Source organism: Pseudonaja textilis, unplaced genomic scaffold, assembly GCF_049901715.1.
Source record: "Pseudonaja textilis isolate UNSWEBS1 unplaced genomic scaffold, rPseTex1.2 PTEXSCF34, whole genome shotgun sequence".
NCBI classification, from domain to species: Eukaryota; Metazoa; Chordata; class Lepidosauria; order Squamata; family Elapidae; genus Pseudonaja; species Pseudonaja textilis.
Genome location: NW_028262892.1, coordinates 97,481 through 124,164, shown reverse-complemented (window position 1 = coordinate 124,164; position 26,684 = coordinate 97,481). Strand labels below are relative to the sequence as shown.

The 26,684-nt window shown below is 46.9% G+C and overlaps 1 protein-coding gene across 1 annotated transcript; it reads left to right on the top strand.

Moving 5' to 3' along the window:
• Positions 1-88: 88 nt before the first annotated feature.
• Positions 89-26,403, top strand: LOC113453610 (uncharacterized). The gene is made up of 10 exons (XM_087919168.1): positions 89-1,125; positions 3,474-3,595; positions 5,240-5,451; positions 5,613-6,027; positions 6,362-6,976; positions 7,232-7,346; positions 7,463-7,530; positions 9,167-9,296; positions 9,803-10,872; positions 24,129-26,403. Exons 1-10 carry the CDS (start codon positions 162-164, stop codon positions 25,119-25,121), a joined length of 4,704 nt encoding a protein of 1,567 aa, XP_087775294.1. The 5' UTR covers positions 89-161; the 3' UTR covers positions 25,122-26,403.
• The last annotated feature ends 281 nt before the right edge of the window (positions 26,404-26,684 follow it).

The window sequence follows — 26,684 nt, the reverse complement described above, 5'->3', positions numbered from 1 at the left end:
TGAAGTCTCGGAAAGCGGCTGTTGTGGGGGCGGAAACCAAAAGTCACCACGCGGAATTGGCGGGGCTCAGCGTTGTTCCCGCCCCGCCCCATCGCCAAGCAGGGTCGCCGTGCGCGCTCGCGCGGCCGGAGCGGTTTTGGGGCCGCGCGGCATCACCGGCGATGGCGGTTCCGGCGGAGGTTTCCCCGGAGCGGCTGGCCGAGGTGGCGACTCTGCTGGCCGAGCGGGTGTCAGAGCCGGTGCGAGCGCGTTGGCGCTGGGAGGTCCACCTGGGCCCACCGAACTTACAGCGGTTCCGGGCGCAGCTGAGCGAGGCCCGCCGAGGCAGGGACGCCCTGCTGGCCCGGGACGCGGCGCTCTCTGAGGCGGAGCAGCAGCGGCTCCAGGGCTTCCTGAGGCTGGAGATGGCGCTGCTCCGCTGGTTCCAGGCGCGCGGCGAGCGCGAGGCGCCCTGGCAGGCCCGGCGGAGAAAGCCCGGCGGCGGTACGGGTGGAGCGGCCGCGGGCGGCGAGGGGTCTGTGGCGCCGGCCGAGGCGGAGGAGGCGGCGCGGAGCGAGGGCAAAGAGCCGCCGGTGCCGGCCGAGCCAGCAGCCGCGCCCACCACTTCGGCGGAGAAGGTGACGGCTCTGCGGGAGGCGCTCCTGGGCGTGACGGCGGAGCTGGAGGCGGCCGAGGGCCAGAGGCGGCCGGTGCGCGCCGTGCGGAAGCTGGAAGGGGCCCTGGCGGCGTTCCTGGACGACCGGCTGTGGGAGTTGGGCCGGGCGGTGCGGAAGGAAGGGCGCGCCCGGGCTCGGCAGCTGCTGGCCCTGCGGGAGGCGCTAGAGACAGCTGGAGAGGCCGCCCCGGCCTTGCTTCTTTCCCGCTACGGAGACAGGATCGGGCACTCGGGGAGCCCGGTGCGAATGCTACCTCCTCCTCCTCCTCGCCCAACTTCTCTCCTGCTGGGCTTTCGCCGGGCTCACCCTCCCCTCTCCCCCGTTCGCATAGAGAGCGGCTGGGGAGCATGGGACCCGAGAAGAGCCCCCCCCGCCCCTCACCCGGGACATGTCTGGATATTCCACACCCCTCCCGACTGTCCCGCATCCTCTCCGCCTCTTGCGGCGCCTCAGGGGTTGAGGAGAGCGAGTGCGGCGTCCTAGAGAGACACGGCTTAGTAATGTCACTTCCTTTCCCGCCTCCTTTGGGAAGGGAACCGTGACTTTCGCCCCCCAGTGGCCCAATGGGGAAGCGCCTGGAGGAGAGAAGAGAAACCTTTGTGGAAATCCCTGAGATGTTGGAAGATGCCACCATGTCTCCCCTCGTCCTTCTTTTCCTCAGACCAGACACACCCAGTTCCAGCAACCGGTTTTTTTTTTTTTGAATAGAATAGAATAGAATACTTTATTGGACAAGTGTGATTGGACACACAAAGAATTTGACTTGGTGTAAATACTCTCAGTATAGATAAAGGAAAAGATACATTCGTCAAGAATCATAAGGTACGACACTTAATGATAGTAATAGGGGAGAATAAGCAATCAAATCATACTAGGAAACAGTCAATATAAATCGTAAGTATACAAGCGACAAAGTTACAGTCCTACAATCACAAGTGGGAGGGGATGGGCGATCAGGAGTGAAAAGATTAACAGTAATAGTAGTATAGATTTTATAAATATTTGGACAGTGTTGAGGGAATTATTTAACAGAGTGATGGCTTTTGGGAAAAAACTGTTCTTCTGTCTAGTTCTGGTGTGCAGTGATTTGTAACATTGTTTTGAGGGAAGGAGTTGAAAGAGTTTATGTCCGGGATGTGAAGGGTCTGTAAATATTTTCACAGCCCTCTTTTGGACTCCTGCAGTATACAGGTCGTCAATTGAAGGCAGGTTGGTAGCAATTGTTTTTTCTGCAGTCCTAATTATCATCTGAAGTGTGTGTCTATCCTGATGGGTTGCAGAACCAAACCAGACAGTTATAGACTCAATCATTCCTCTGTAGAACTGGATCAGCAGCTCCTTGGGCAGTTTGAGCTTTCTGAGTTGGCGCAGAAAAACATTCTTTGTTGTGCTTTTTTGATGACTTTTTTGATGTTAGGTGTTCATTTTAGGTCATGTGATATAATAGAACCTAGAAATTTGAAGGTCTCTACTGTTGATACTGTGTTGTTTAGTATTGTAAGAGGTGGTAGTATGGGAAGGTTTCTTCTGAAGTCTACCACCATTTCTATGGTTTTGAGTGTGTTCAGTTCCAGATTGTTCAGTTACACCAAGAGGCAAGTTGTATAATCTCCTGTCTGTATGTGGATTCGTCGGTTGTTCTCGAATGAGACCAATCACTGTTGTGTCATCAGCAAATCTTTTAGCCTCCATCTTTGTTGCTCTTCTCTGCTCTTTTACTACAGCCTTAAGATCTTATTTATTTATTATACAAAACACAAAGAAAAATAGAAATAGGAAATTAAGGGAAGGAGAAAGAGGGGAAAAGAAAGACTGAGGTACAAGAAAAAAAAAGCGGGGGGAGGAAAGATGCTGATTTCTTTTTAGCAGAGTGCAAGATTTAAAAAAAAAAACCATTTCAGCCTGATAATTGAATCTAATGGACAAAAGCAAAGTCATTTTGGGTCTTTTTGAACACTTTAAATGTGAAAATATCCCATTTTATGGCTGGAGAAGGAAAGCGCACCAATCCCAAACAACCCGTTGTGGCTGAGGGAGGGTGGATTCCCATCTCTGATTGGTTGCTGCGGGTGAAAGGGGGCGTTTCCCTTTTTCCCCACTTTTTTTTTCCTCTGGGCTGTTTGAGATTTACCTCAGGATATGCCTGAGGCGTCTTTCAAGGAGGCGAATTGCCTTTTTCTCCCCTGAAGCGAAGCGGCGCCTTTTCCTGGTTAGCAGAGGGTTTTCCGGGGCAACCTTTCAGATTGGGGGGTGTCTGTGTGTGGTCCCCAACTTCTCACTGGCTCCAGTGCGGCAGCTGTTCCCACGGCAAGACCTTCACATTTAATGAACACGTTTGTGTGCGTGCGCGCGCGCGTGTGTCAGGAGGAAGATACGTTTTTCTCTGACTTTTGAGCTGGGAGGGGCCAGAGCGAGCTGAAGCACCAATAGGATTTATCCCTGCTGCAGCGTCATCAGTCTCCGGGCAGAGTCCTTTGTGACTTCACTTGGAGGAGAGCGTTTGGAGGCAGAGAATGAAGCTGAAAGTGGGAGAGGGATTCCTTCAGTCTTGGGGGCGCTCAAGGGGGTTCAAGCAGGCCCAGAAGGGACCCTCCACTTTCTCTGCTCTCTTCAGGATTCTCATCTAGACTTTCCTCTGTGGGCATGGAGGGGTGGACTAGATGTCCGTTCAGGTCACCAGGTCTCCCGTCAGGAAGTGAAACTCCTTGGTCAGTTTCCTTGCCTTCTTTCTCCTGATGCCTTCTGGAGCTTTGGGAGAGTAGCTTGACAGGGAGGTCCCCTCCACACTCTTCCCCCCCTCTTCCCCCTCCCATTCAGATCAACAACTGCCTTTCTTGAACCAAAAACCGACCTTCCATTTGCGGTGGGTCAGAAAACCCTACACCCCTGGGGGTGAAACCGACCCTCCGGCAGCCCCTTTGCCAGGAAGGGAGCCAAAGGTTGGGGGAGGGGCACTCCCACTGGATGTGTGGGTGTGTCTGTGGGTGGGTGGGGGGCAAAGGAATCCCACACTCCCTTCCAGGGCTGGCATGAACCTCCCCACTTGAGCCGCAGCCCCCCAAGACGGAAACGATCCCCCCTCCCACTTTCTCAGCTTCTCTTTCTGCGCTGAACTGTCTCCTCTTGCGGGTGAAGTCCAGGGAGACTCTGCCCAGAGACCGATGACGCTGCAGAAGGGAGGAATCCCATTGGTCCTTCTGCTCCTTCTGGCAACTCCCAATTCTGAAATCTGAGGAAAACGCCCCCCCCCCCTCCAAGACCACCACCACCCCCGATTCCACCTCTTCCTCCTCTCTCTTTGGGGGCGCTTATGGGGGGCATCCATGGGCTCTTCCGGGGGTCCCCCTGATGCTGGGGTGGATCCCCGGAAGTGAAGGGGGGAAGGAGACCCCTGGTAAGGAGGGGGCTGGGCAGGGTGCAGGAGAGGAGCTGGGAGGGCCCATCAAGTCTCCTGGAGGACAAGGGGGAACAAAGGGGCTGAGACCCCCATAATAGGGAAAGAGGTAGAAGCAAGAGAGGCGGGAGCCTGAGAAGCCTTGATCTCCACGTGGTCTCCGCTCCCTCCCTTGCCTCACTTCGCCCAGGGGGACAAAGAGGGATCGCTGTCTTCCCTTCCTGGTGACTCTGGAGGGGAGGGGAGGTCGTGGGAAGGTGGCCGAACTGAGATGAGACGCAGTCGGACCCCCATCACCCCCCCACTGGTGACTGGGTGGGAGTGGAACCTTCTGGGCTCCAATTTAGACCATGATCCAGAGCCCCCAAAGCCCATTGCCTGCAAAGAGGAACTAGGCGGAAAGCGAAAAACAGTGATTTTCAGACCTGAAGCCACAAATGCCACCAAAAACATAAGAAAAAGGAACTTTTACAGCTTCAAAAACTTCTAGTTTTTTCCTTTGAGGCTGTGAAGGTCAGGCAGGATTTGAGCCTCGATCCCTTCGGGGGGGGGTGAATTTGGGGAGGAGACCAAAACTCCCCTTCCCCATAATCCCCCATTGCCTGATCAGGACTTGGAGGGGAGCCACAGGGGGGGAACTGATGAATAGGTGGGGGTAGTTCAGAGTTGCTCTCCTCAATTTGCCTCCCAGATCTATCCCTCTTGTGAAGGGAGTGGAGACCCTCCTTTTCAGGTGGTCTTTGGGGGACTGATTTTTTGTGGGGGGGAGAGAGGTCTGAATCTAGCACAGATCAAAGAAGGGCTGATGATTAGGGGGAGGGGAAAAGTTGGGGGTAACCAGAGGAAGTGGGGTTGAGGGGAGGGAGGGGCTGGGAGACCCCAGAAGAATCCATCTGGATGTCTCATTGTTCACCCTTCCCATATCTCCCCCAAAGGGAAGAGAGAGAGAGACGGAGGTATTAGATATTTGTCTTTATGTATATTACATTTTCTTGTCTGAAATGGTCTGAAGGGATTCCTGCCCAAGGTGGGGGTTGGACTACATGACCTCCAAGGTCCCTTCCGTTGTTTTGTTCTATGATATCTCCCCTACAAGTAGACACTGGGCGGCTTACAGGTTATGATCGAAAATGAAATATATTGAAATCGAATATATTTAAGTCTCTCCACCCTCCCTCCGTCCTGCCAGTTTCGTGGAAAGGGACCCGGTCGGTCCCCCTGGAAGGGAAAAGAGGACCGGGGTGAAACTTCCAAGGGGATCCAGCCTGGAAGGGCTTTCAGGGAGGTGGTCGGACTCCCCGTTACTCCGGGGCGGCCCAAGGACTCCTCCTGCCTCGGGCGGCAGGCGCAGAGAAGCGGCGGCTCCGTTCTGGGAGTCGCAGCTCTGCGAGTCACTCTGAGGTGAAAGGCCCAGAATCTCCTCCTCCTCCCTCAGATTCCTCGCCCCCTTCCCCTCCTCCATGCAGGAGCCTCCCGGCATCCCTCCCTCCTTCCCCCAGGGAGCCTGGGGGGTGGCTCCTCCGATCTCTGTGCAGCCCTCAGGGCTGTGGTTCCTGAGGGAGGAGAGTTCGGATCCACCCCCCACCCCCGAGAAGGTTCCTGGAGAGGAAGGTGGAGAAAGAGCCGCCTCAAAAATCCTTGCCAGGGAGCCATGGAGAGGAGCCTTTCTCACTACTCCCAAGCCCATCATCCCGCCCTCTCCCTTCCCTCTCCCATACGCTCTTCTTTCCTGCCCTTTCTACCCTCCAAGTCCACCAGGAGGTGCCCTCTGCCAAGAGAACTCCAGGCGCTACCCCCATTAGGCCACTGGAGGGCGAACATCACGGCTGCCTTCCCAGAGGGGGCGGCGAAGGAAGTCACATCGCTGAGCCTTGCCTCTCTAGCATGCCGCACTCGCTCTCCTCAACCCCTGGGGTGCCACAGGAGGCGGAGAGGCAGCAGGAGAGTCTTACAGGGAGACATTCAGACGTAACCCAGGTGAAGGAGGGGCTCTTCTGGATCCCATGCACCACAGCTGCCCTCTCCATGCCAAGTGAGGGGAGGGCAGAACTGGCGGAGGTCCAGCAGGAGGGTGAGGAGGAGGAGGAGGCAGGATTCGCACTGGGTTCCACGAGGGCCCGATCCTGTCTAAGGAGGGAGACAGAAGCTGGGGGGGAGGCCTCTACAACTCCCTCCTTCCCGGCCCTGCTTGGGGGACCCTGGGCCCTGCTTTGGGAGGAGCCGCTTGGGGCTGGGGGCAGGTTGAGGAAGGAGGTCCAGGGGCTGAATCCCCCTTTCTGATCCTGGGTGTTGGTTTTTCTTTCCCTCCCAGATCCAGAACCTGTGTACCATTGGCTGCCATTGCAAGCCAGGATCTGCCCTGCAGGGGAAGCAGGGAAAGAAGGAAGAGAGCGGAAGGACCGGCAAGGATCCATCCTGCAGCCCCAGAAATGGTCCCATAAAGGAAGAGGCCCCTGGAGACCCCCCAGAGTCCCTGAAGCCCTATGGAGCTGCTCTGCCGGAGAGAGGAAGGATGGAGATACCCCCTTTGGCCAAGGAAGGGAGCGGAAAAGGCCCTGTGGCTCTTCAGTCTGGGAGATGTGGGGAAAGCTGGACCAGAACCGGGCAGAAGGTCCTGCAGGAGGGAACCCTCCTCCCTTCAGAAGTTCCGCCCTGGACCTCCATCCAATACCAGGAGGCTGAGGGTCCCCGAGGACTTTGCAGCCGACTCCATGATTTGTGCAGGCGATGGCTGAGCCCAGAAAAGCACAGCAAAGCCCAGATGCTGGACCTGGTGGTTCTGGAGCGGCTCCTGGCTCTCCTGCCTCCAGAGATGGAGGGCTGGGTGCGGGAGTGTGGAGCAGAGAGCAGCTCCCAGGTGGTGGCCCTGGCGGAAGGCTTCCTCCTGAGCCAGGCAGAGGAGCAGAAGGAGCAACTCCAGCGGCAGGTGGGAGACTTTAGGGAGCTTGGAAGGGAATAAAGAGAGGGAGTGCTTGAATGCTTCACCCCTCCTTCCCAAACTTCTCCCACGTTCATAATTCATGGCAATTCTCCAGTTCTGGTGGGACATTGTTCCATTGTTTTCTCACACAGCCACATGGATGGATATTGGGGGCTCTGAGGTGTTCCAAGTATTAGAATCCACTTTATTTCTGGTGATGTACATTAATTCTGCTTCTTCCTTTCTTCCTCCTATTTGAAGTGCTGCACTGTGGAGATCAGAGATCCTGAGGGAAAGAAGAACCCATCAAATCCCCCTCAGGAGCCAATTTTCAGGAGGATCCCTTGGGAAGATCCAAGTCAGGACACCTCAGGAGGTAATGGAAGATCCTCCGATTCCCCATCTGTCTTACCTTCCCTCTCTCTTCTCTCCGATAGAACACTTCCTCCTATTTTGTTAATTATACATTTTGAAATTATTTATTCCTTACAGAGAAACAAAGAATGAAGCTTTCTGGTTTTTATGAGGGAAATGAAACAGCGGTTGAACCTCCAAATCAAGTAAGAAAGGGAATGATATTAGATTTCTATTCTCCCTTCAGCAAGTGAGGCGGGTATGCATAGTGCTCTCTCCTTCTGTTTCCCCCCTCGTTTGGCCTGGATTATTTTTGTGTTCTTCTACAACATGGAGAGCAGGATAGCAGGTTCAAGTTACTGTTGGCCAGCATAGCTTCCTCTGCTTATCTTGTTCTGCTAGGTTCTCCTCCAACTTGTAGTTTACAAGAAGCAATTTCTTTTTCACAGTGGCAGGAACTGCTAGAGACCCCCCTTCCTTTTTAGGGGGGCGTAATTCTTTGACTCGGGATTGTGCAAGGCTAATGAAAAATAAATACATTGCCACATTTCCACTTTTAAAAACCCTCATTACAACCTGTAGTTCAAAAATTGCAAATTGTATTAAAAAATAAACCAGATTATTAAAATCCAAAAGGAGTGGCTGTGTTGAGCATGTAATCATGTTACTTTGGGCTACAAAATAACTTCCAATCCTCTGATTTACATCTCCATTAGGAGATCAAACATTCCCCCTTTGCAAAGGCTGAGAAATGACTTTCCCGGGGAATTTATTCTTCTTTGCTTTCTTCTTTTCAGTCAATGGCTCAGGCTAGTAGATCAATCAATGATAAACAGAGCGATGGATCAGTTGATTCAGAAGTTGGATTACTTTGCTGAAAGGCACTGAAGGTTTTGCAGAATCAATGAACTTGACAAAACTTCCCCAAATATGTCTCTAGTGAAATCAGTTTTCAGATTTGCCCATTTTCTCACCTAAATTTAGAACTTGTATGATGCACAGCCATTTAACTTAGTGCATATCTTAGCTTTGGGAACAATGGAATGGAATAACAGAGTTGGTAGGGATCTTGGAGGTCTTCTAGTCCAACCCCCTTCTCAGACAGGAAGCCCTATAACATTTCCCATAAATGGCTGTCCAATTTTTTCATAAACACCTCCAGTGTTGGAGCACCCAGAGTTTCTGGAGGGAAGTCATTCCACTGATTAATTGTTCTCACTGTCAGGAAATTTCTCTTGACTTGTAGGTTGGTTCTCTCCTTGAATAGTTTCCATCCATTGCTTCATGGAACTCTGCTATCGTGTCTCCCGAGTCCTCCTTTTCATGAAACTAGACATGCCTAATTCTAGCAATCACTCTTTATATGTTTTAGCGTCTAGTTTATAATAATTGTTGTTGCTCTTCTCTGCACTCTTTCTAGAGTCTCAAGATGTTTTTTTTACATCTGGCAACCAAAATTGAATGCAATATTCCAAGTGTGGTCTTACCAAAACATTATAAAGTGGTAGTAACACTTCATGTTATTTTGATTCTATCCCTCTTAAGGCAGCCTATGTTTCTGTTGGGTTTTTTTTCTGGGCAACTGAAGCATAGTGCTGACTCTCATTAAAGTCGTTGTCCACTAGGACTCTAAGATCTCAGTGCATTTGGTTTTTCTTTTGTTAGATGGGGCCCAATCTGTCGATCCTTCTATATCTCGAGCTTATCTTCTGGAGTGTTGGTATTCCTATCAATTTGGTCTTCTCTGCAAATTTGATGAGTTCCCCTTCTCTTGTCTAAATCAATGATGAAGATGAACAGATCTTCCAAATCCTGCTGTTGTGTTCTTTTTCCCGTGTTCAGGAGAATCTTGTGTCCTTCAAGGAGGTGGCTGTGTATTTCTCTGAGGAGGAATGGTCTCAGCTGGATCCTGACCAGAAAGCGCTGCATTCGGAAGTCATGCTTGAAAACCATAGGAATGTGGTCTCTTTGGGTAAGAGTTTTCTAGTCCCCAATCAGGAAGTAATCATGTAAACTCATCAAGGAGAGAAGCAAGTTAGAACTAAGGAGAAATTTCCTGGCAGTTAGTACAATTAATCAGTGGAACAACTTGCCTCCAGAAGTTGTGAATGCTCCCACTGAAAATTTTTAAGAAGATGTTGGATAACCGTTTGTCTGAAGTGGTGTAGGTTTCCTGTCTAAGCAGGGGGTTGAAGACCTCCAAGGTCCCTTCTATTCTATTTCTTAACTGAAAACTGACTCTGAGTGAGATTTGCATATTTGGAGATAATTGTAAAGAAAAAGATATTTTCTAGATATTTTCAAAGCTTTCTTGACTCATGAATATAGAAATCATCATGTCTATATAACACCCCTGTAGACATGCAAACATACAACCTAATGGAATTTCAGAGAAATTCAGAAGGAAAGTCACGTGACTTTTTACAGTTTGATCTTTTTCTCTAACATTATCATTTTAATTTCCCTTTTGCTTTGAAGGTAATAATGGGCAGGAGAATCAAGATTCTTGTGAACTGTTCCAAGTGATCAATGCAAAAGATGGAACGGAGAAGTTTGGAATTCGAATGGAATTCGAAAACCACAAGAGAAACCAGTCAAAGAATTGGAACCAGGAAAGCTCACCTTCCACTGATGCTCCGATGCAAGACTTTCTTGCCCAACAAGAGAAAATAAGGAAAAAATATATTGGAAAAAGTGTGAAGCTAATCAAAGCTAAAGTACAAGTAAATGAACCCTATTTAACCCAAAACAAAGGAGAAGATACTATAAGAAGACACAGTGGACAAAATTACAATGGGACTTTCATTCCTTCTCTTGGGAATAACTTCCTTACATCTCAGAAAGTGATTGACACAAAAGAGAAGCCTTATAAATGTTCGGAATGTGGAAAATGTTTTAGAACAAGCAGGGAAATTACTTTCCATATCAGGATCCACTCAAGAGAGAAACTATATAAATGCATGAAATGTGGAAAGACCTTTGCTCAAAGTAGCCATCTTATTTTCCATAATATGATACACACAGGAGAGAAACCATATAAATGCATTGAGTGTGGAAAGACCTTTGCTCAGGACAGTGGTCTTAAAAGGCACAAAAAGATCCACACAGGAGAGAAGCCATTTAAATGTGGGGAGTGTGGAAAGTCCTTTGTTCAGGACAGTGACCTTAAAAGGCACATAAAGATCCACACAGGAGAGAAGCCGTTTAAGTGCATGGAGTGTGGAAAGACATTTACATTTGGTGGTTGCCTTACAAGTCACGAAAAGATCCACTCAGGAGAGAAACCATTTAAATGCATGGAGTGTGGAAAGTCCTTTGCTCAAAGAGGTAATCTTATTTCCCATAAGATGATCCACTCAGGAGAGAAACCATTTAAATGCATGGAGTGTGGGAAGACCTTTGCTCGAAGAAGTACTCTTACTTCCCATAAGATGATCCACACAGGGGAGAAACCATATGAATGCATGGAGTGTGGAAAAACCTTTGCTCAGAGCAGTAGCCTTAGAAGCCACAAAAAGCTCCATACAGGAGAGAAGCCATTTGAATATGTGGAGTGTGGAAAAACCTTTGCTCAGAGCAGTGGACTTATTTCCCATGAAAGGATCCACTCATGAAAGAAGCCATTTAAATGCACGGAATGTGGAAAGTTCTTTGCTCATAGATATAAACTTATTTCCCAAAAGATGATCCAGACCAAAGAAGCCATATAAATGTATGAGATTTGGAAAGATTTTGCTCATAGATGAAATGTTATTTCCCATTAGAAATTAGGTGAAGGAATATTATTGTGATGTAGGAATTAAATACAAAGAGGGTTGACAGTTAGAAACATGTTGATATAATTAACGGAAGTATAAATAAGCTAATACAAGAAATGAGTTAAAATTATTTTGTTACACTATTATTATTACTAGTATATATGTTGATATTTGTTTTTTCTTTTTCTTTTTTGTAAATGACATGCCCTGACAATACACCGTATTCAAAATGTTTATGAATAAAAAGATATACTCAAATAAAATAAAATAAAATGTATGGAATGTGGAAAGAGTTTTCCTCAGAACGGTCACGTTCTCCTAAAAGGATCCACGCTCGCGAGAAAGTTTATAGCAATAGCAATCCTTATATACCACAATGCTTTACCACGTTCTCTGAGCAGATTGCAAAATCAGCTTATAGTCCCCAGCAATCTGAAAAAAAGTACAGTATATACATTCTTCGACGGCTGGAAATAGTGGCCAGATAATAGATAACCGATGAACAGAGTTGGGAGGACCGTGAAGGTCATCTAGTCCAACCCCTGCTGAAGTTCTCAGAGGAAAGGAGCGGGAAGCAGAGGATAAACGGCCCAAACTTTACTCTGGGATTTTCATCGGGGGCCGCTTTGGGAGGAAAAGGCGTCCTCCTGACCCACAGAAGGGGGGTTGAGTAAGGGAGACGGGTGTTTCAAGGAACCCCCCCCAAAGCGTTTGGGGGGGTGTCTGTGGGTGACCCCCGACTTCTTCTCATTACCTCTCCTCACATTGTCATCCAGTACAGAGGCTCTTCCTACAGCAGGATCTACCCATGAAATGAACACTTGTTTGTCTGGAGCCTGAGGAGGAATGTGTGTAAAGGGGGAGGAAGGGTTTTTCTTGGACTTTTGAGCTGGGAGGGGCCAGAATGAGCTGAGGCACCAATGGAAATTCTCCCAAGTTGAAGTGTCATCGGTCACCAGGCAGATCCTTTATGACTTCACCTGAAGTGGGAGGAGGGTGTTCGGGGACAGAGAATGAAGCTGAAAGTGGGAGGGGGGACCCCTTCAGTCTTGGGGGGGCTGCAACTCAAGGAGGGGGTTCATGGCAGCCCCCCCCCCACACTTTCTTTGGTCTCTTCATGATTTTCAGTGACACTTTCATCTGTGTGCATGGAAAGATGAACTAGATGTCCGCTTAGGTTCCCAAATTCCCTCCCCCCCAGCCTGTTCCCTCTCGGAAAGGGGCCTCCGGGCTCTTTTTAGCTAACTTGGGGGAGGGGAAGGGTCCGTGAAAGGGGGATTTGTGGGGTGGGCCCATGGTGCTGCTCCAAAAGCGCTCCCCACCCAGGAATGGGGAGCCCTGGATGTTTCCTGCCCCAGAAGCGAAATTGGTGGGTCTGGATTGAGTGGGAGATTAAGAGTTTGGAGAGAGAATGTTCCTCCTCCCGACTTGTGGGTCGTTTTCCCCCCGAAGGTTTCCGTCCCACCTGGGTAGCATCTTCAAGCGGAGTGGAGGGGAAAGGGTTAAAAAAGAGCTTCCTTTGCTCAAAGTCAGGGAGGAGAGTAGCCGGAAGAAGCAGAACCAATCAGAATTCCCCGTGACGCATCATCATCAGTCTCCGGGCAAGGTCTCTCTTGCTTTCACCCACTGGAGGAGACAGTTCGAAGCTGAGACAGAAAAGAAGAGCCCAGAATTACAGAATTAGAAGGGACCTCGGAGGTCTTCTAGTCCAACCCCCTGCTCAGGCAGGAGACCCTATCCCATTCCCGCCAAATGTTTCTCCTGTCTCGTTTTGGAAGCCTCCAGCGATGGAGCAGCCACAACGTCTGGTGGCAACTTCTCTTCCACTGGTTCATTGCTCTCACTGTCAAGAGATTTATTTCTCCTTAGTTCCAGGTTGCTTCTCTCCTTGTTTAGTTCCCATCCATCGTTTCTCGTCCTGCCTTCTGGTGCTTTGGAGAACAGGTGGACCCCTCTTCTTTGGGGCAGCCCCCCAGATGTTAGAAGACTGCTCTCATGCCATCCCCCAGTCCTTCTCTCCACGAGGCAAACCATACCCAATTCCCACAACCGTTCTTCATACATCTTAGGCTCCAACTCTCTAATCATCATTATTGCTCTTCTCTGCCCTCTTTCTAATCTAGTCCGACCCCCTGGCTGAGGCAAGAGCCCTTGTCCCACCCCGGACAAACGACCGTCCAGCCTCTTCTGGAAATCCCTCCTGATCCCTTCCAGGTCGGATCCCCCTCAGAGGTTTCGCACCGATCCCATTTTCCCTTCCAGGGTGATAGACCTTCTCCGGGCTTCTGTCAGGTGAGGGGCGATCCCTGGAGACGCTGCCCCACTCCGGGATCTGCTTCTGGGATCCCAAGTGAGCGAGGGAGAAGATCCCCAGGGCAGGAAGGGGACTCCGATTGCTCTTCCCCTCCAGGAAGGGTTGCCAAACGGAGTTTCCCACCACCCAGAGCCCAGCCCAGACCCCCGATCCCCGCTCCTCTTCCGGCCCAAGCCCAGAATTCAGGGAGGTTTCCCCGTCCAAGCAGCGACTCTTCCTCGGTCCCCTCCCCAATTCTCAGCCAAAGGACAAAGGACCCTTGCCATCGTTGTTCCTCACCTGTACATTTTGAGGGCGTTTTTGTCCACAACTCCCTCCAACTTTCGTATGTGTATTCGTACAAAGCGTCTTTTAAACAAAATATTGTTTCCAAATAAACTCAGCTTTGCCTTGATTTGAAATAAACATTGAACATTCCAATAAACAAACAAATTCCCTGTCGTTCCAGCAGATAAAAAAAAAAACCCTGGCTGAAACTCAGTCTCGTAAAAGGATTGAAGCTCAATAACTCTTACAAACATTTTATATTATGAAGGAGACAGATTCTTAATTCCTGCCGTTTGCTGTTGCCAGGGAATTTTGACTGCAAGGATCGTGGGAGGGAGGGGATTTTATTTACAGGGAGAGAAATCAGACCTGGGATTCCGTCCTAAGAATCCACCCTCTGAGATGAACGTCCTTCTTCTGGAGCGGGGTTGAAGGACATATTTTGCCGAAAGAAGAAAAAATATTCTTATCCATGGGAAGATGTATCAGAAGATCTGAGCAGATTTTCTTCCTTGTAAATTATTTCAACATCATTTTAAGGTGGGTGGATTGCTGGATGGATGGATGGACAGATAAAAGATTAAACCACAGAATAAATTTATAATTTATAAGATAATGGAATTTTAATAGTAATTCTTGGACTATAGTAATCCTACTATATAGACTATACTATATAGACTACTATATAGACTATAGTAATCAAGTATAGGGCTATAGCATTAACCATTCAAGTCTGAAAAACTGGACATTCTGTGCCTTATGTTTCACTACATCCATAGAAAATATTTTTTTCTAGTCTTTGGGAGAGATTCGGGTTCCAGTGAGTCAAGCAAAGGCGGGTGAAACAGATCCTGAATTCTGGATTCTATTTGAAAAGTTTTGGGGGTCCAGAGGTGGCCTGGATCCTTTCCAGGGATGGGGGGGGTGGCTGGAAGGCTCAAACTCCCCGCTGGCCCAGCACCCGCCTCAGCAGGCCAGAGCCGGGTCCCCCCTCAGCTGAAGGAGGCGGCCGAGTCCGCATCTGCCCTCCCAGTTGTGTATCTAGACACAGTCGCACAAGGTCAGGCCCAGATCCAGGCAGCCTCTTTGGGGCATCCATTGCTTGCCTGACCCAGGCAGAACCTCTGGGCTCCTTTCCCGCTTCCCCCCTCGCCAAATATTGTGACCGTCAACTCATAAACAGTTTATATAGCCGTTTTATAGTTGTCATGTGGGCTTGGTGGGCTTGGCTGGAGGGAAGGAGGAGAAGGAGGTGCATGAGAGACACAGGAGGGTCCAGAACCCAGGAGACCAAGTTGGTTACGTCAGGTGCTACATGGGACTGACCAGGTCCAGAGCCTTGCCCACTCTTTGATTCCAGGACATACCAAGCATTGCCAGGACCATGACAAGATCCTTGCTGAGGCGGGGATTTGGGTTTTTTTGACACCCCCGCCCATCAGACTAGGTTCTGACTGCAGCTGGCTGACCTTCCAGCTGAAGGAACTGGCGATTTCTGGGGAAGGAGGTTGGGAGGGATCAGGGCTCCTAGATGGCAGCTTCTGCCCAGGATACGGGTGGCAGGGAGGGTGGAAGGAATGGGGAGGGGGATCTTGGGGAAAGGGAAGATGGGGGCAGATGGAGGCTGAGAAGATCAGGCAGGTCCCAGGATCACCGCAGAGCATTGGACAGGATCCCTCTTGATATCCTTCTTCACCAAATGCTCTAACTGGCAAAATTCTTACATGGAATGGGGTGGGTGGGTGTCCTTAAAAGGTCCGCTCCAGAATTTCACAAGACATTACAGGAAAAGTTGAATCTTCCGTTGTCAGAAGTTATGAATGAAGTCATGTTGAAGAAGAGGATACCCAAATCATGGTCAGAAGCATATATTACACTTGTCCCAAAGTAAGACGCTGACCGACAGCAAATTAAGAACTATAGACCTATAAAATCTTTGCTTCAATATTGGCAGAAAGACTTTAAAGATGTTTGAATAACTTTATTCACCCCGATCAAAATGGTTTTTTTTGCCAAAGAGACAAATTAAAAATAACATGAGAATAATTCTGGACACTTTGGAATACTATGAGGCACATCCTGAAAAACAAATGGCTTTGATATTTTTAGATGCACAGAAAGCCTTTGATAATGTGAACTGGCGATTCATGTTATTACAGCTGGAGCAAATGGGCTTTGGTAAGAAATTTATTCAAGCCCTAGAAGCTATATATCATAAACAGCAAAGGTAATTATAGATGGGGAATTGACAGATTTTACTGACATAAGGAAAGGGACAAGACAAGGTTCCCCACTGTCACCTCTGTTGTTTGTGTTAACTTTAGAAGTGTTAGATATTGTAGTACCTCTAAGATCATTCGTAAGTGTGAATGACGACCATGGTGCTGCAACACTCATAATTTCGGGACTGGGTCTCAATACTTTGGGGAGGGCTGGTCATACCTTGGAATGGTTGCTAGTGAACTGTCGTAACTTGGGGATTACCTATACCCCAGGATGCTCTGAGTCACACTGCATGTGGCCTTTGTTCTTGAATTGGATTGGGAGAGTGATCTTCCACGGACTGAGCATGAAAAGTTCTGTTCTTACACAATTTGAGGAAGTTTCAGAGGAAAAATGACAACACAATCCTCTCACACAACCTCCAAAGGACACATAAAACCTCATTCTTTTCAGCCTCCCATAGATAAGTTCAAATAGAAATGGGAAAAGACAGAGAAGAAATGGCACAGAAAACATCTAAAAAAAGAGACATGGACTCTTTCCTTCCTTGGAGCACAAAAAGGCCAGATCCTTTCCTTCTCCCTCCCAGGAGACAATATCTGATTAGAGGTTTTTAATTAAAAAAAACTAATTATAATCAGTCTTCTTGAACTCTCTGATTGGGGACTAGAAAACTCTTACCCAGAGAGACCACGTTCTTATAGTTTTCAAGCATGACTTTCAAGTGCAGCGTTTTCTGGTCAGCATCCAGCTGAGACCATTCCTCCTCAGAGAAATACACAGCCACCTCCTCGAAGGACGCAAGACACTCCTGAATGCAGAAAAAAGTACAGGAGGATTTCCAAGATCTGTTCATCTTCCTCATTGATTTAGACAAGAGGATAGAAGTGGAACTCATTAAATTTGCAAACAAGACCAAATTGATAGGAATACCAACACTCCAGAAGATAAGCTCAAGATATAGAAGGATCGACAGATTGGGCCTCATCTAACAAAATGAAATCAACAGTGAGAAATGTAAGGTTCTACATTTAGGAAAGGAAAACCAAATGCACTGGCATAGAATAGGTGATACCTGGCTCAAAAGTAGTAGTGTAGTGTTCAACATTTATATGAAGCCACTGGATGAGATCATCCTTCACCATGGACTGAGGTATCACCAATATGCTGCTGATACTCAGCTGTATGTCTTGGCCGCTGCTGAGTTAAGTGATGCTGTGTCCTCCCTCTCGCAGTGCCTGGAGGCTGTTAGGGGCTGGATGGGGACCAACGGGGTGAAACTAAACCCTTGCAAGGCCAAGTGGCTCTGGGTTTGGGGTTCGTTGGCTCAGGTAGAATTGCCACTTTTAGTCTTGGATGGGGTGGCACTACCCCTAACAGACCCTGTGCGTAATCTAGGGGTTTTTCTGGACTCACGACTCCTATTTGAAGAGCAGGTGGCAGTCGTGGCCGGGAGGAACTTTGCGCATCTGAGGGTTGTGCACCAGTTACGCCCTTTCCTGGACCAACAGTCCCTAGTCACAGTCACTCATGTCCTAGTCACTATAAAATTATATTTTGTTTCCAGTTTTAACCTGTAAGCCACCTAGAATCATACATACAGTATATACACACCCACGCGCGCGCACTTAAATCACCTAGGAGGGGAGATATAGAACAGAACAACGGAAGGAACCCTGGAGGTCATCTAGTCCAATCGCCTACCCAGGCAGGAATCCCTTCAGACTGTTTCAGACAAGTTGGGCACCATAAAAAATGTAACATACATAAAGACAAATATCTTATGCCTTCGTCTCTCTCTCTTGGATATGGTGATATGGGGAGGGGGAACAATGAGGACATCTGGATGGATCCTTCTGGGGTCTCCCAGCCCCTCACTCCCTTCAACCCCCATCTCCTCTGGTTACCCCCAACTTTTTCCCTCCCTCTAATCTTCAGCCCTTCTAGGAAAGGGGGTAAATTCAGGCTTCTCTCCTGCCCCCCCCCCCAAAAAATGCAGTCCCCCAAAGAGGATTAGATCTCCCCCTCTCAGGTCCTCATCAGCGGTGGGGGATTAGGTGGTGGGGGAGTCCTGGTCTCTCCCCACATTCAGGGACCCAAACGGACATCTAGTCCACCCCTCCTTGCCCAAAGAGGAAAGTCTAGTTGAGACGCGTGAAGAAAGCAAAGAGGAGAGTCCCCACAGAGCCTGAACCCCCCTTGAGGTGCAGCCCCCCAAGACTGAAAGCATCCCCCTCCCACTTTCAGCTCCCTTCTCTGCCCCGAACGCTCTCCTCCTTCAGCTGAAGTCACAAAGGACCCTACCCGGAGACTGATGACGCTGCAGTCGGGAGAATTCCCATTGGTGCTTCAGCTCGTCCCGGACCCTCCCAGCTCAAAAATCCGAGAAAAAATTTCCTCCTTTTCGAGTCGACACGCATTTCTCCTCTCTCTCTCACACACACGTGTTCATTAAATGTGTAGGTTGTGCCGTAAGGAAGAGCTGCTGCACTGGATGATAAGTGGGGGAGGGGCAGACACTTCCCCAATCCGAAGGGAAGAAAGCCCCGGAAAACCCTCAGCTAAACCAGGGAGAGGCTCCGCTTCGCTTTCGGGGGAGAAAAAGGTGATTCTCCTCCTTGAAAGACGCGTCAGGAAGAGACTGAATGTGCGGCAATCGGGCAGCTGCTGCCCAAAGGAAGCGGGAGACACGGACACAAACTTACAGATTTATATCAATATAAATGTATTTAGCATTCGCCTCAGAGAAGACAGGAACATCCTGAGGTAAATCTCAAACAGCCCAGAGAAAAAAAAGGCGGGAAATAGGGAAACGCCCCCTTTCCACCCTCAGCAACCAATCAGAGCGCAGATCTCCTAAGGCGGAGCCCTCCCTCACTCAACCACAACGGGTGTTCCGGGCCTTTGTGCGCTGTCCTTCTCCAGCATTAAATTGGATGTTTTCACATTTAAAGTGTTCAAAAGAAAAAGACCCAAAATTAAATCTTGCACTGTTCTAAAAAGAAGGCATCTTTTTCCCCCTTCTTTTTTTTTGTACCTCAGACTTTCTTTTCCCCTCTATTTCTCCTTCCCTTAATTTCCTATTTCTATTTTTCTTTGTGATTTGTATAATAAATTAAGATATTGAGACTAGAAAGAGTGCAGAGAAGAACAACAAAGATGGAGGCTAAAACACATTTTAAAAATTGGTTGCTGGAACTGGGTGCATCTGGTCTGAGGAAAAGAAGGACGAGGGGAGACATGGTGGCATCTTCCAATATCTCAGGGATTTCCACAAAGATTTCTCTCTCCTCCTCTCTTCTCTCCTCTAAATAAATAAATATAGAAGGGACCTAATGAAAGAGGCGGAGGTTGAGTTGCACTTTATAGATAAGAAATAACCAAACTGCTCTAGAAATGCCACAGAAGAAAGATAAAAACCTCCTTGAGGCATTTGGGTTCATATAAAAGGGGGGAAAGAAGCACATATGTGGAAGCCTTTGTCTGAAGGGGAGCCATGGAGAGGTGCCTTTCCCCCTACTCCCAAACGCACCATCCCTGCGCTCTCCCTTCCCCCTCCCATGCACTCCTCTTTGCCCCCCTTTCTACCATCCTGGCTCTTTGCCCCAAATCCACCAGAGGACACCCTCCGCCAAGGGAAGCGAACTCCATGTGTTTCCCCACTGGGCCACTGGAGGGTAAACGTCACGGCTGCCTTCCCAGAGGAAGTGACATCACGGAGCCTTGCCTCTCTAGGATGTTGCACTTGCTCTCCAGAAATGATCTTGTGAAGGAAGAGGCCCCTGGAGACCCCCAGAGTCCTTGGAGCCCTTTGGAGCTGCAGAGAGCTGGCAGAGAGAGGACCGATGGAGATGCCCCCTTTGGGCAAGGAGGGGAGTGGAAAAGGCCCCGCGGCTCTTCAGCCTGGGAGCTGTGGGGAGAGCTGGACCAGAACTGGGCAGAAGGTCCTGCAGGGTGGAACCATCCTCCCTTCAGAAGTTCTGCCCTGGACCTCGATCCGAGGCTGGGATGAGGCTGATGGTCCCCGAGGACTTTGCAGCCAACTCCATGACTTGTGCAGGCGATGGCTGAACCCAGGAAAACACAGCAAAGCTCAAATGCTTGACCTGGTGGTTCTGGAGTGGCTCCTGGCTCTCCTGCCCCCAGAGATGGAGGGCTGGGTGCGGGAATGTGGAGCAGAGACCAGTTCCCAGGCGGTGGCCCTGGCGGAAGGCTTCCTCCTGAGCCAGGCAGAGGAGCAGAAGGAGCAGCTCCAGTGGCAGGTGGGAGACTTAGGGAGCTCGGAAGGGAATAAATAGAGTGTTTGAATGCTTCACCCCTCCTTCCCAAACTTCTTCCATGTTCATAATATGAGGCAATTCTCCAGTTCTGGTAGGACATTGTTCCACTGTTTTCTCACTCAGCCACATGGATGGATATTGGGGGCTTTGAGATTGTGTTCCAAATATAAGAATCCACTTTATGTCTTTTGACGTACATTAATTCTGCTTCTTCCTTCCTTCCTCCTATTTGAAGTGCTGTACTGTGGAGATCAGAGATCCTGAGGGAAAGAAGAACCCATCAAATACCTCTCAAAAACTATTTTTCCAGAGGATCCCTTGGGAAGACCAAAGTCAGAACACCTCAGTAGGTAATGGAAGATCCTCCTGTCTTACCTTCTGTCTCTCTTCTCTCCTATAGAACACCTCCTCCTATTTTGTTAATTATACATTTTGAAATTATTTATTCCTTACAGCGAAACAAAGAATGAAGCTTTCTGGTTTTTATGACGAAGATCAAACAGTGGTTGAACCTCCAAAACAAGTAAGAAAGGGAAAGGATATTAGATTTGTATTATCCTTTCAGGAAGGGAAGTGGGTGTGCAGAGTGCTCTCTCCTTCTATTTCCCCCCTCGTTTGGCCTGGATTATTTTTGTGTTCTTCCACAACATGGAGACCAGAAAAGCAGGTTCAAGTTGCTGTCGGCCAGCATAGTTTCCTCTGCTTATCTTGTTCTGCTAGATTCTCCTCCAACTTGTAGTTTACAAGAAACAATTTTTAAAAAGTCCTTCAAGAAATAGGAATAAACGTATCACAGTGGCAGGAACAGCTAGAGACCCCGTTTTTTGTAATTCTTTGACTCGTAATTGTGCAAGGCTAATAAACAATAAATAAATACTCACATTGCCACATTACCATTTTAAAAAAGCCTTATTCATAACCTGTAGTTCAAAATTAAGCAAATTGTATTAAAAAATAATGCAGACTATTAAAATCCAAAGGGAGTGGCCATGTTGAGCATGTAATCATGGTACTTTGGGCTACAAAATAATTTCCAATCCTCTGATTTATGCCTCAATTAGGAGATCAAACATTTTCGCTTTGCAAAGGCTGAGAAATGACTTTCCCAAGGAATTTATTCTTTGCTTTCTTCCTTTCAGTCAATGGCTCAGACTAGTAGATCAATCAATGATAGACAGAGCAATAGATCATTTGATCCAGAAGTGGGATTACTTTGCTGAAAGGCACTGAAGGTTTTGCAGAATCAATGAACTAATTAAAACTTCCCCAAATATTTCTTCACTGGAAGCAGTTTTCAGATTTGCCCATTTGCTCACCTAAAATTAGGACCTGTGTGACCTACAGCCATTTAACTTAGTGCATATCTCTGCTTTGGGAATTTGGGAACAATAGAATAGAACAGAGTTGTTAGGGATCTTGTGGTCTTCTAGTCCAACCCCATGCTCATACAGGAAGCTCTATAACATTTCAGATAAATCACTGTCCAATTTCTTCATAAACACCTCCAGTGTTGGAGCACCCACAATTTCTGGAGGCAAGTAATTCCACTGATTAATTGTTCCCACTGTCAGGAAATTTCTCTTGACTTGTAGGTTGGTTCTCTCCTTGAATAGTTTCCACCCATTGCTTCTTGGAACACTGCTATCATGTCACCCCTAGTCCTTCTTTTCATGAAACTAGACAGAGCCAATTCCAGCCACCATTCTTCATATGTTTTAGCCTCCAGTCCTCTAATAATTTTTGTTGCTCTTCTCTGCACTCTTTCTAGAGTCTCAAGATCTTTTTTACAATTGGCAACCAAACTGGATGCAATATTCCAAGTGTGGTCTTATCAAGGTCTTATAAAGTGGTATTAACACTTCATGTCATCTTGATTCTATCCCTCTTAATGCAGCCTATGATTCTGTTTTGTTTTTTGGGGGGGCAACTGTAGCATTGTGCTGACTCAGGTTTAAGTGGTTGTCCACTAGGACTCCAAAATCCATGTTGCACTTACAACTGCTGAGCCAGGTATCACCTATTCTATGCCAGTGCATTTGGTTTTTCTTTCCTAAATGTAGAACCTTACATTTGTCACTGTTGATTTCATTTTGTTAGATGGGGCCCAATCTGTTGATCCTTCTCTATCTTGAGGTTATCTTCTAGAGTATTGGTATTCCTGTCAACTTGGTCTTGTCTGCAAATTTAATGAGTTCCCCTTCTATCCTCTTGTTTAAATCAATGATAAAGATTAACAGATCTTGTGAATCCTCCTGTTCTTTTTTCCATGTCCAGGAGAATCTTGTGTTCTTCGAGGAGGTAGCTGTGTATTTCTCTGAGGAGGAATGGTCTCAGCTGGATCCTGACCAGAAAGCACTGCATTCAGAAGTCATGCTTGAAAACCATAGGAATGTGGTCTCTCTGGGTAAGAGTTTCTACTCCTCAATCAGACAGTTCAAGAAGAGAGATTATAATTAGTTTTTTTATTTAAAATATTGTCTCCTGGGAGGGAGAAGGAAAGGATCTGGCCTTGTCGTGCTCTCAGGAAGAAAGAGTCAATGTCTCTTTGCTTAGATGCTTTCTGTGCCATTTCTTCTCTGTATTTTTCCATTTCTATTTGAACTTATCTGTGGAGGCTGAAAAGAACGAGGTGTGCTTTTATGTGTCCTCTGGAGGTCATGTGAGAGGATTGTGTCATCATTTGTCCTCTAAAACCTCCCCAAATTGTGTGAGAACAGAATTTTCATGCTCAGTCCGTGGAAGATCACTCTCCCAATCCAGTTCAAGAACAAAGGCCACATGCAGTGTGACTCAGAGCATCCTAGGGTACAAGTAACCCTCATGTTACCACAGTTCCCTTAGCGAACGTTCCAAGTTATGACCAGCCCTCCCCCAAGTACTTGAGACCCAGTCCTGAAATTATGAGTGTTGCAGCGCAAGTTGTTCACGCTTACAAATGACAGTAGAGGTGCCACAACATTTGCCCTACCTGTTCCTCCACCACATCTCCCAGGGACTTACTGTATTTTTCACACTATAAGATGTACTTTTCCCCCTCAAAAAAAGTGGGTGGAAATGTCTGTGCGTCTTATAGAGTGAATACGGGCCTGTTTTTCTCCTCCCAAACCCTCAGCGTGTCCCCTTATTGCCCTCCTTGGCATCCAGTAGTACTCTGCAGGGCAAAATCAGGTCTGCTTTAGGTCTCAGGAGGCCCCTGCGGGTCCCATTTTTGCCCTCCCTGGTGTTAGGGAGGTTGAGAATGGGACAAGCAGTGGACTTGGAAGGCCAAATACGGGCCCATTTTTGGCATGGAGAGTGCTGGGTCAAGCTATTCTATTCCTTAGCTCAAAACTGATTCTGAGTGAGATTTGCATATATAGAGATAATTGTAAAGAAAGCAATGTTTTCTAGATATTTTCAAAGCTTTCATGACTCAAGAATATAGAAACCATCATGTCTATATCACACCACTATAGGCATGCAAAGATACAACCTAATGGGATTTCGGAGAAATTCAGAAGGAAATTCACTTGACTTTCTACACTTTGATCTTTTTCCCTAACCTCGTTATAATTTTCAACTCCCTTTTGTTTGAAGGTAATAATGGGCAGGAGAATCAAGATTCCTCTGGACTGTTCCAAGTGACCAGTGCTAAAGATGAAACAGAGAAGTTTGGAATTCGAATGGAATTCGAAAACCATGAGAGAAACCAGTCAAAGAATTGGAATCAGGAAAGCTCACTTTCCACTGATGCTCCGATGCAAGACTTTCTTGCCCAACAAGAGAAAATAAGAAAAAAATATACCGGAAAAAGTGTGAAGCTAATCAAAGCTGAAGTCCAAGTAAATGAAAACTACTTAACCCAAAACAAAGGCGATGATGCTATAAGAAGACACAACGGAGAAAATTACAATGGGACAGTAATTCTTTCTCTTGGGAATAACTTCCTTACATCTCAAAAAGTGATTGACACAATTGAGAAGCCTTATAAATGTTTGGAATGTGGAAAATGTTTTAGAATAAGCAGTCAACTTACTATCCATAAAAGGATCCACACAGGGGAAAAGCCGTATAAATGCACAGAGTGTGGAAAGACCTTTGCTCGTAGCGGTACACTTACTATCCATAAAAGGATCCACACAGGGGAGAAACCATATAAATGCCTAGAGTGTGGAAAGACCTTTGCTAGTAGTGGAACACTTACTTCCCATGAAAGGATCCACACAGGGGAGAAACCATTTAAATGCATAGAATGTGGACAGACCTTTTCTCAAAGAGCTACTCTTATTTCCCATAAGATGATCCATACAGGAGAGAAACCATATAAATGCATGGAGTGTGGAAAGACGTTTAGTCATGATAATGGACTTAGAAGCCACAGAAAGCTCCACACAGGAGAGAAGCCATTTAAATGCACAGAATGTGGAAAGACCTTTGCTCATAGATCTAATTTTATTTCCCATAGAAGAGGCCACACAGGGGAGACACCATATATATGCATGGAGTGTGGAAAGACCTTTGGTGAAAAAGGTAATCTTAATTCCCATAAGATCATCCACACAGGAGAGAAACCATTTAAATGCATGGAATGTGGAAAGACCTTTGCTCATAGATGTAATCTTATTTCCCATAAGATGATCCACACAGGAGAGAAACCATTTAAATGCATGGAATGTGGAAAGTCCTTTGGTCAAAGAGCTACTCTTATTTCCCATGAAAGGATCCACACAGGGGAGAAGCCATATGAATGCAAAGAGTGTGGAAAGACCTTTACTCATGACAATGGACTTAGAAGACACAAAAAGATCCACACAGGAGAGAAGCCCTATAAATGCATGGAATGTGGAAAGAATTTTGCTCAGAATGGTCATCTTATGTCGCATAAAAGGATCCACACACAGGAGAAACTATATAGCAATAGCAATTCCACTTACTTATATACCACTCCACAATGCTTTACCACACTCTCTGAGTAGTTTACAACATCAGCATATTATCCCTAGCAATCTATCGACCTCAGAAAGACGAAAGGCTGAATAAACCAGGATCAAACTCCTGGCTGTGGGCAATTAATCTATAGTACTGCATTCTAACGACTGACCCACCATGTCTCTTTAGATTTGTATGTGCATGTATATTGTGCCTTTCTGATCCAAATGAGAGAAGGTTGAATCCAACAAAATGAAACAATATAGAGAAAAGTAAGATTTTACACCTGGGGAGGAAAAACAGATTACAGGAAATCTGGCTTAAAAACAGTAATTGTGAGAGGGACCTTGGGAGTCCAAATGGATGATCACTTAAGCATGAGTCACGTGTGTGCGGCAGCAGCCAAGAAAGCTATTATAAACCTTGATTGTATAAACAGTAGCATAGAATCAAAATCACGTATGAAGTATTAACACCATTTTATAAAGTCTTAGTAAGACCACACCTGGATTACTGCATTCAGTTTTGGTCATCACATTACAAAAAAGATGTTTAGACTTTGGAGAAAGTGCAAAGAAGAGCAACTGAGATGATCAAAGGCCTGAAGACTAAAACATATGAAGAATGGTTGCAGGTTTTGGGGGTGGCTTGTCTACAGAAAAGGATTAGGAGTGACAGGATAGCAGTATTCCAGTACTTGAGAGGCTGCCACAAAGAGCAAGGGGTCAATTTATTTTTCAAAACACCAGAGGATGCGTGTAAAATTATCAAAGAGAGAAGCAATCTCAAATTAACGAGAATCTTCCTTACAGGGAAGACAACCAGAGGAACAGCTTTCCTTCAGACATTGTGGTTGCTTCATCACTGGACTTTTTAAAGAAGAGACTGGATAGTCACTTTTCTGAAAGAGATCCTGTAGGAATGTCAATAGATCCTGAAATGGTATAGGTTCTCCTGCTTGAGCCCAAAGTGCGGATAGGGGCGCCTGCCGCTCAGGACTTGTACCAGGCTTAGGACTTCAGGCACCAGGGCTCCGTCAATTCATGGATGGACAGAAGGAAAAAGTTGTGTCTCTGAGGGGGTCTTTAAAAAGAAAAGAAATACCTTGCGATTCACTAGTGGATCCAGAAGTGAATGAAAATCTCTCCAGCAATTCCCATCTCATCAAATTGGATCCACACTCTTATTGGTAGATTTTTGTCTAAAATTAGGTTAATTTTGGGTTGGGCCTTAAAAACGATTCATGCTATCTGATAGTCTGTTTGTTTACCTATTAAATTAGTAATCTATACAAGTTGAAGATGTTTTTAATAAAATGCCAAATTGAAACTTTTCAATTTCCACTTATTTAAAAATGCTCCATTCATTTTCTGGCTGAAATATGTTTTCTCATCCAGAATTTGTATTTCTTGTTCAATCAAATAGTCACAGTTTTCACTTTGTAAAGCCACTGCCTTTTTAAAGCTATTCCACAAAGATCTTTAATGTTCCCAGGTGCAAATGGGCTTATGAAAACAACAACAATCCACACCTGAAATGTTGTTCTTTGTCTGGGTGGCAATCAGATTAGACCCCCTTTATTTAAATTACAAATAAAGAATGTTCTTCAG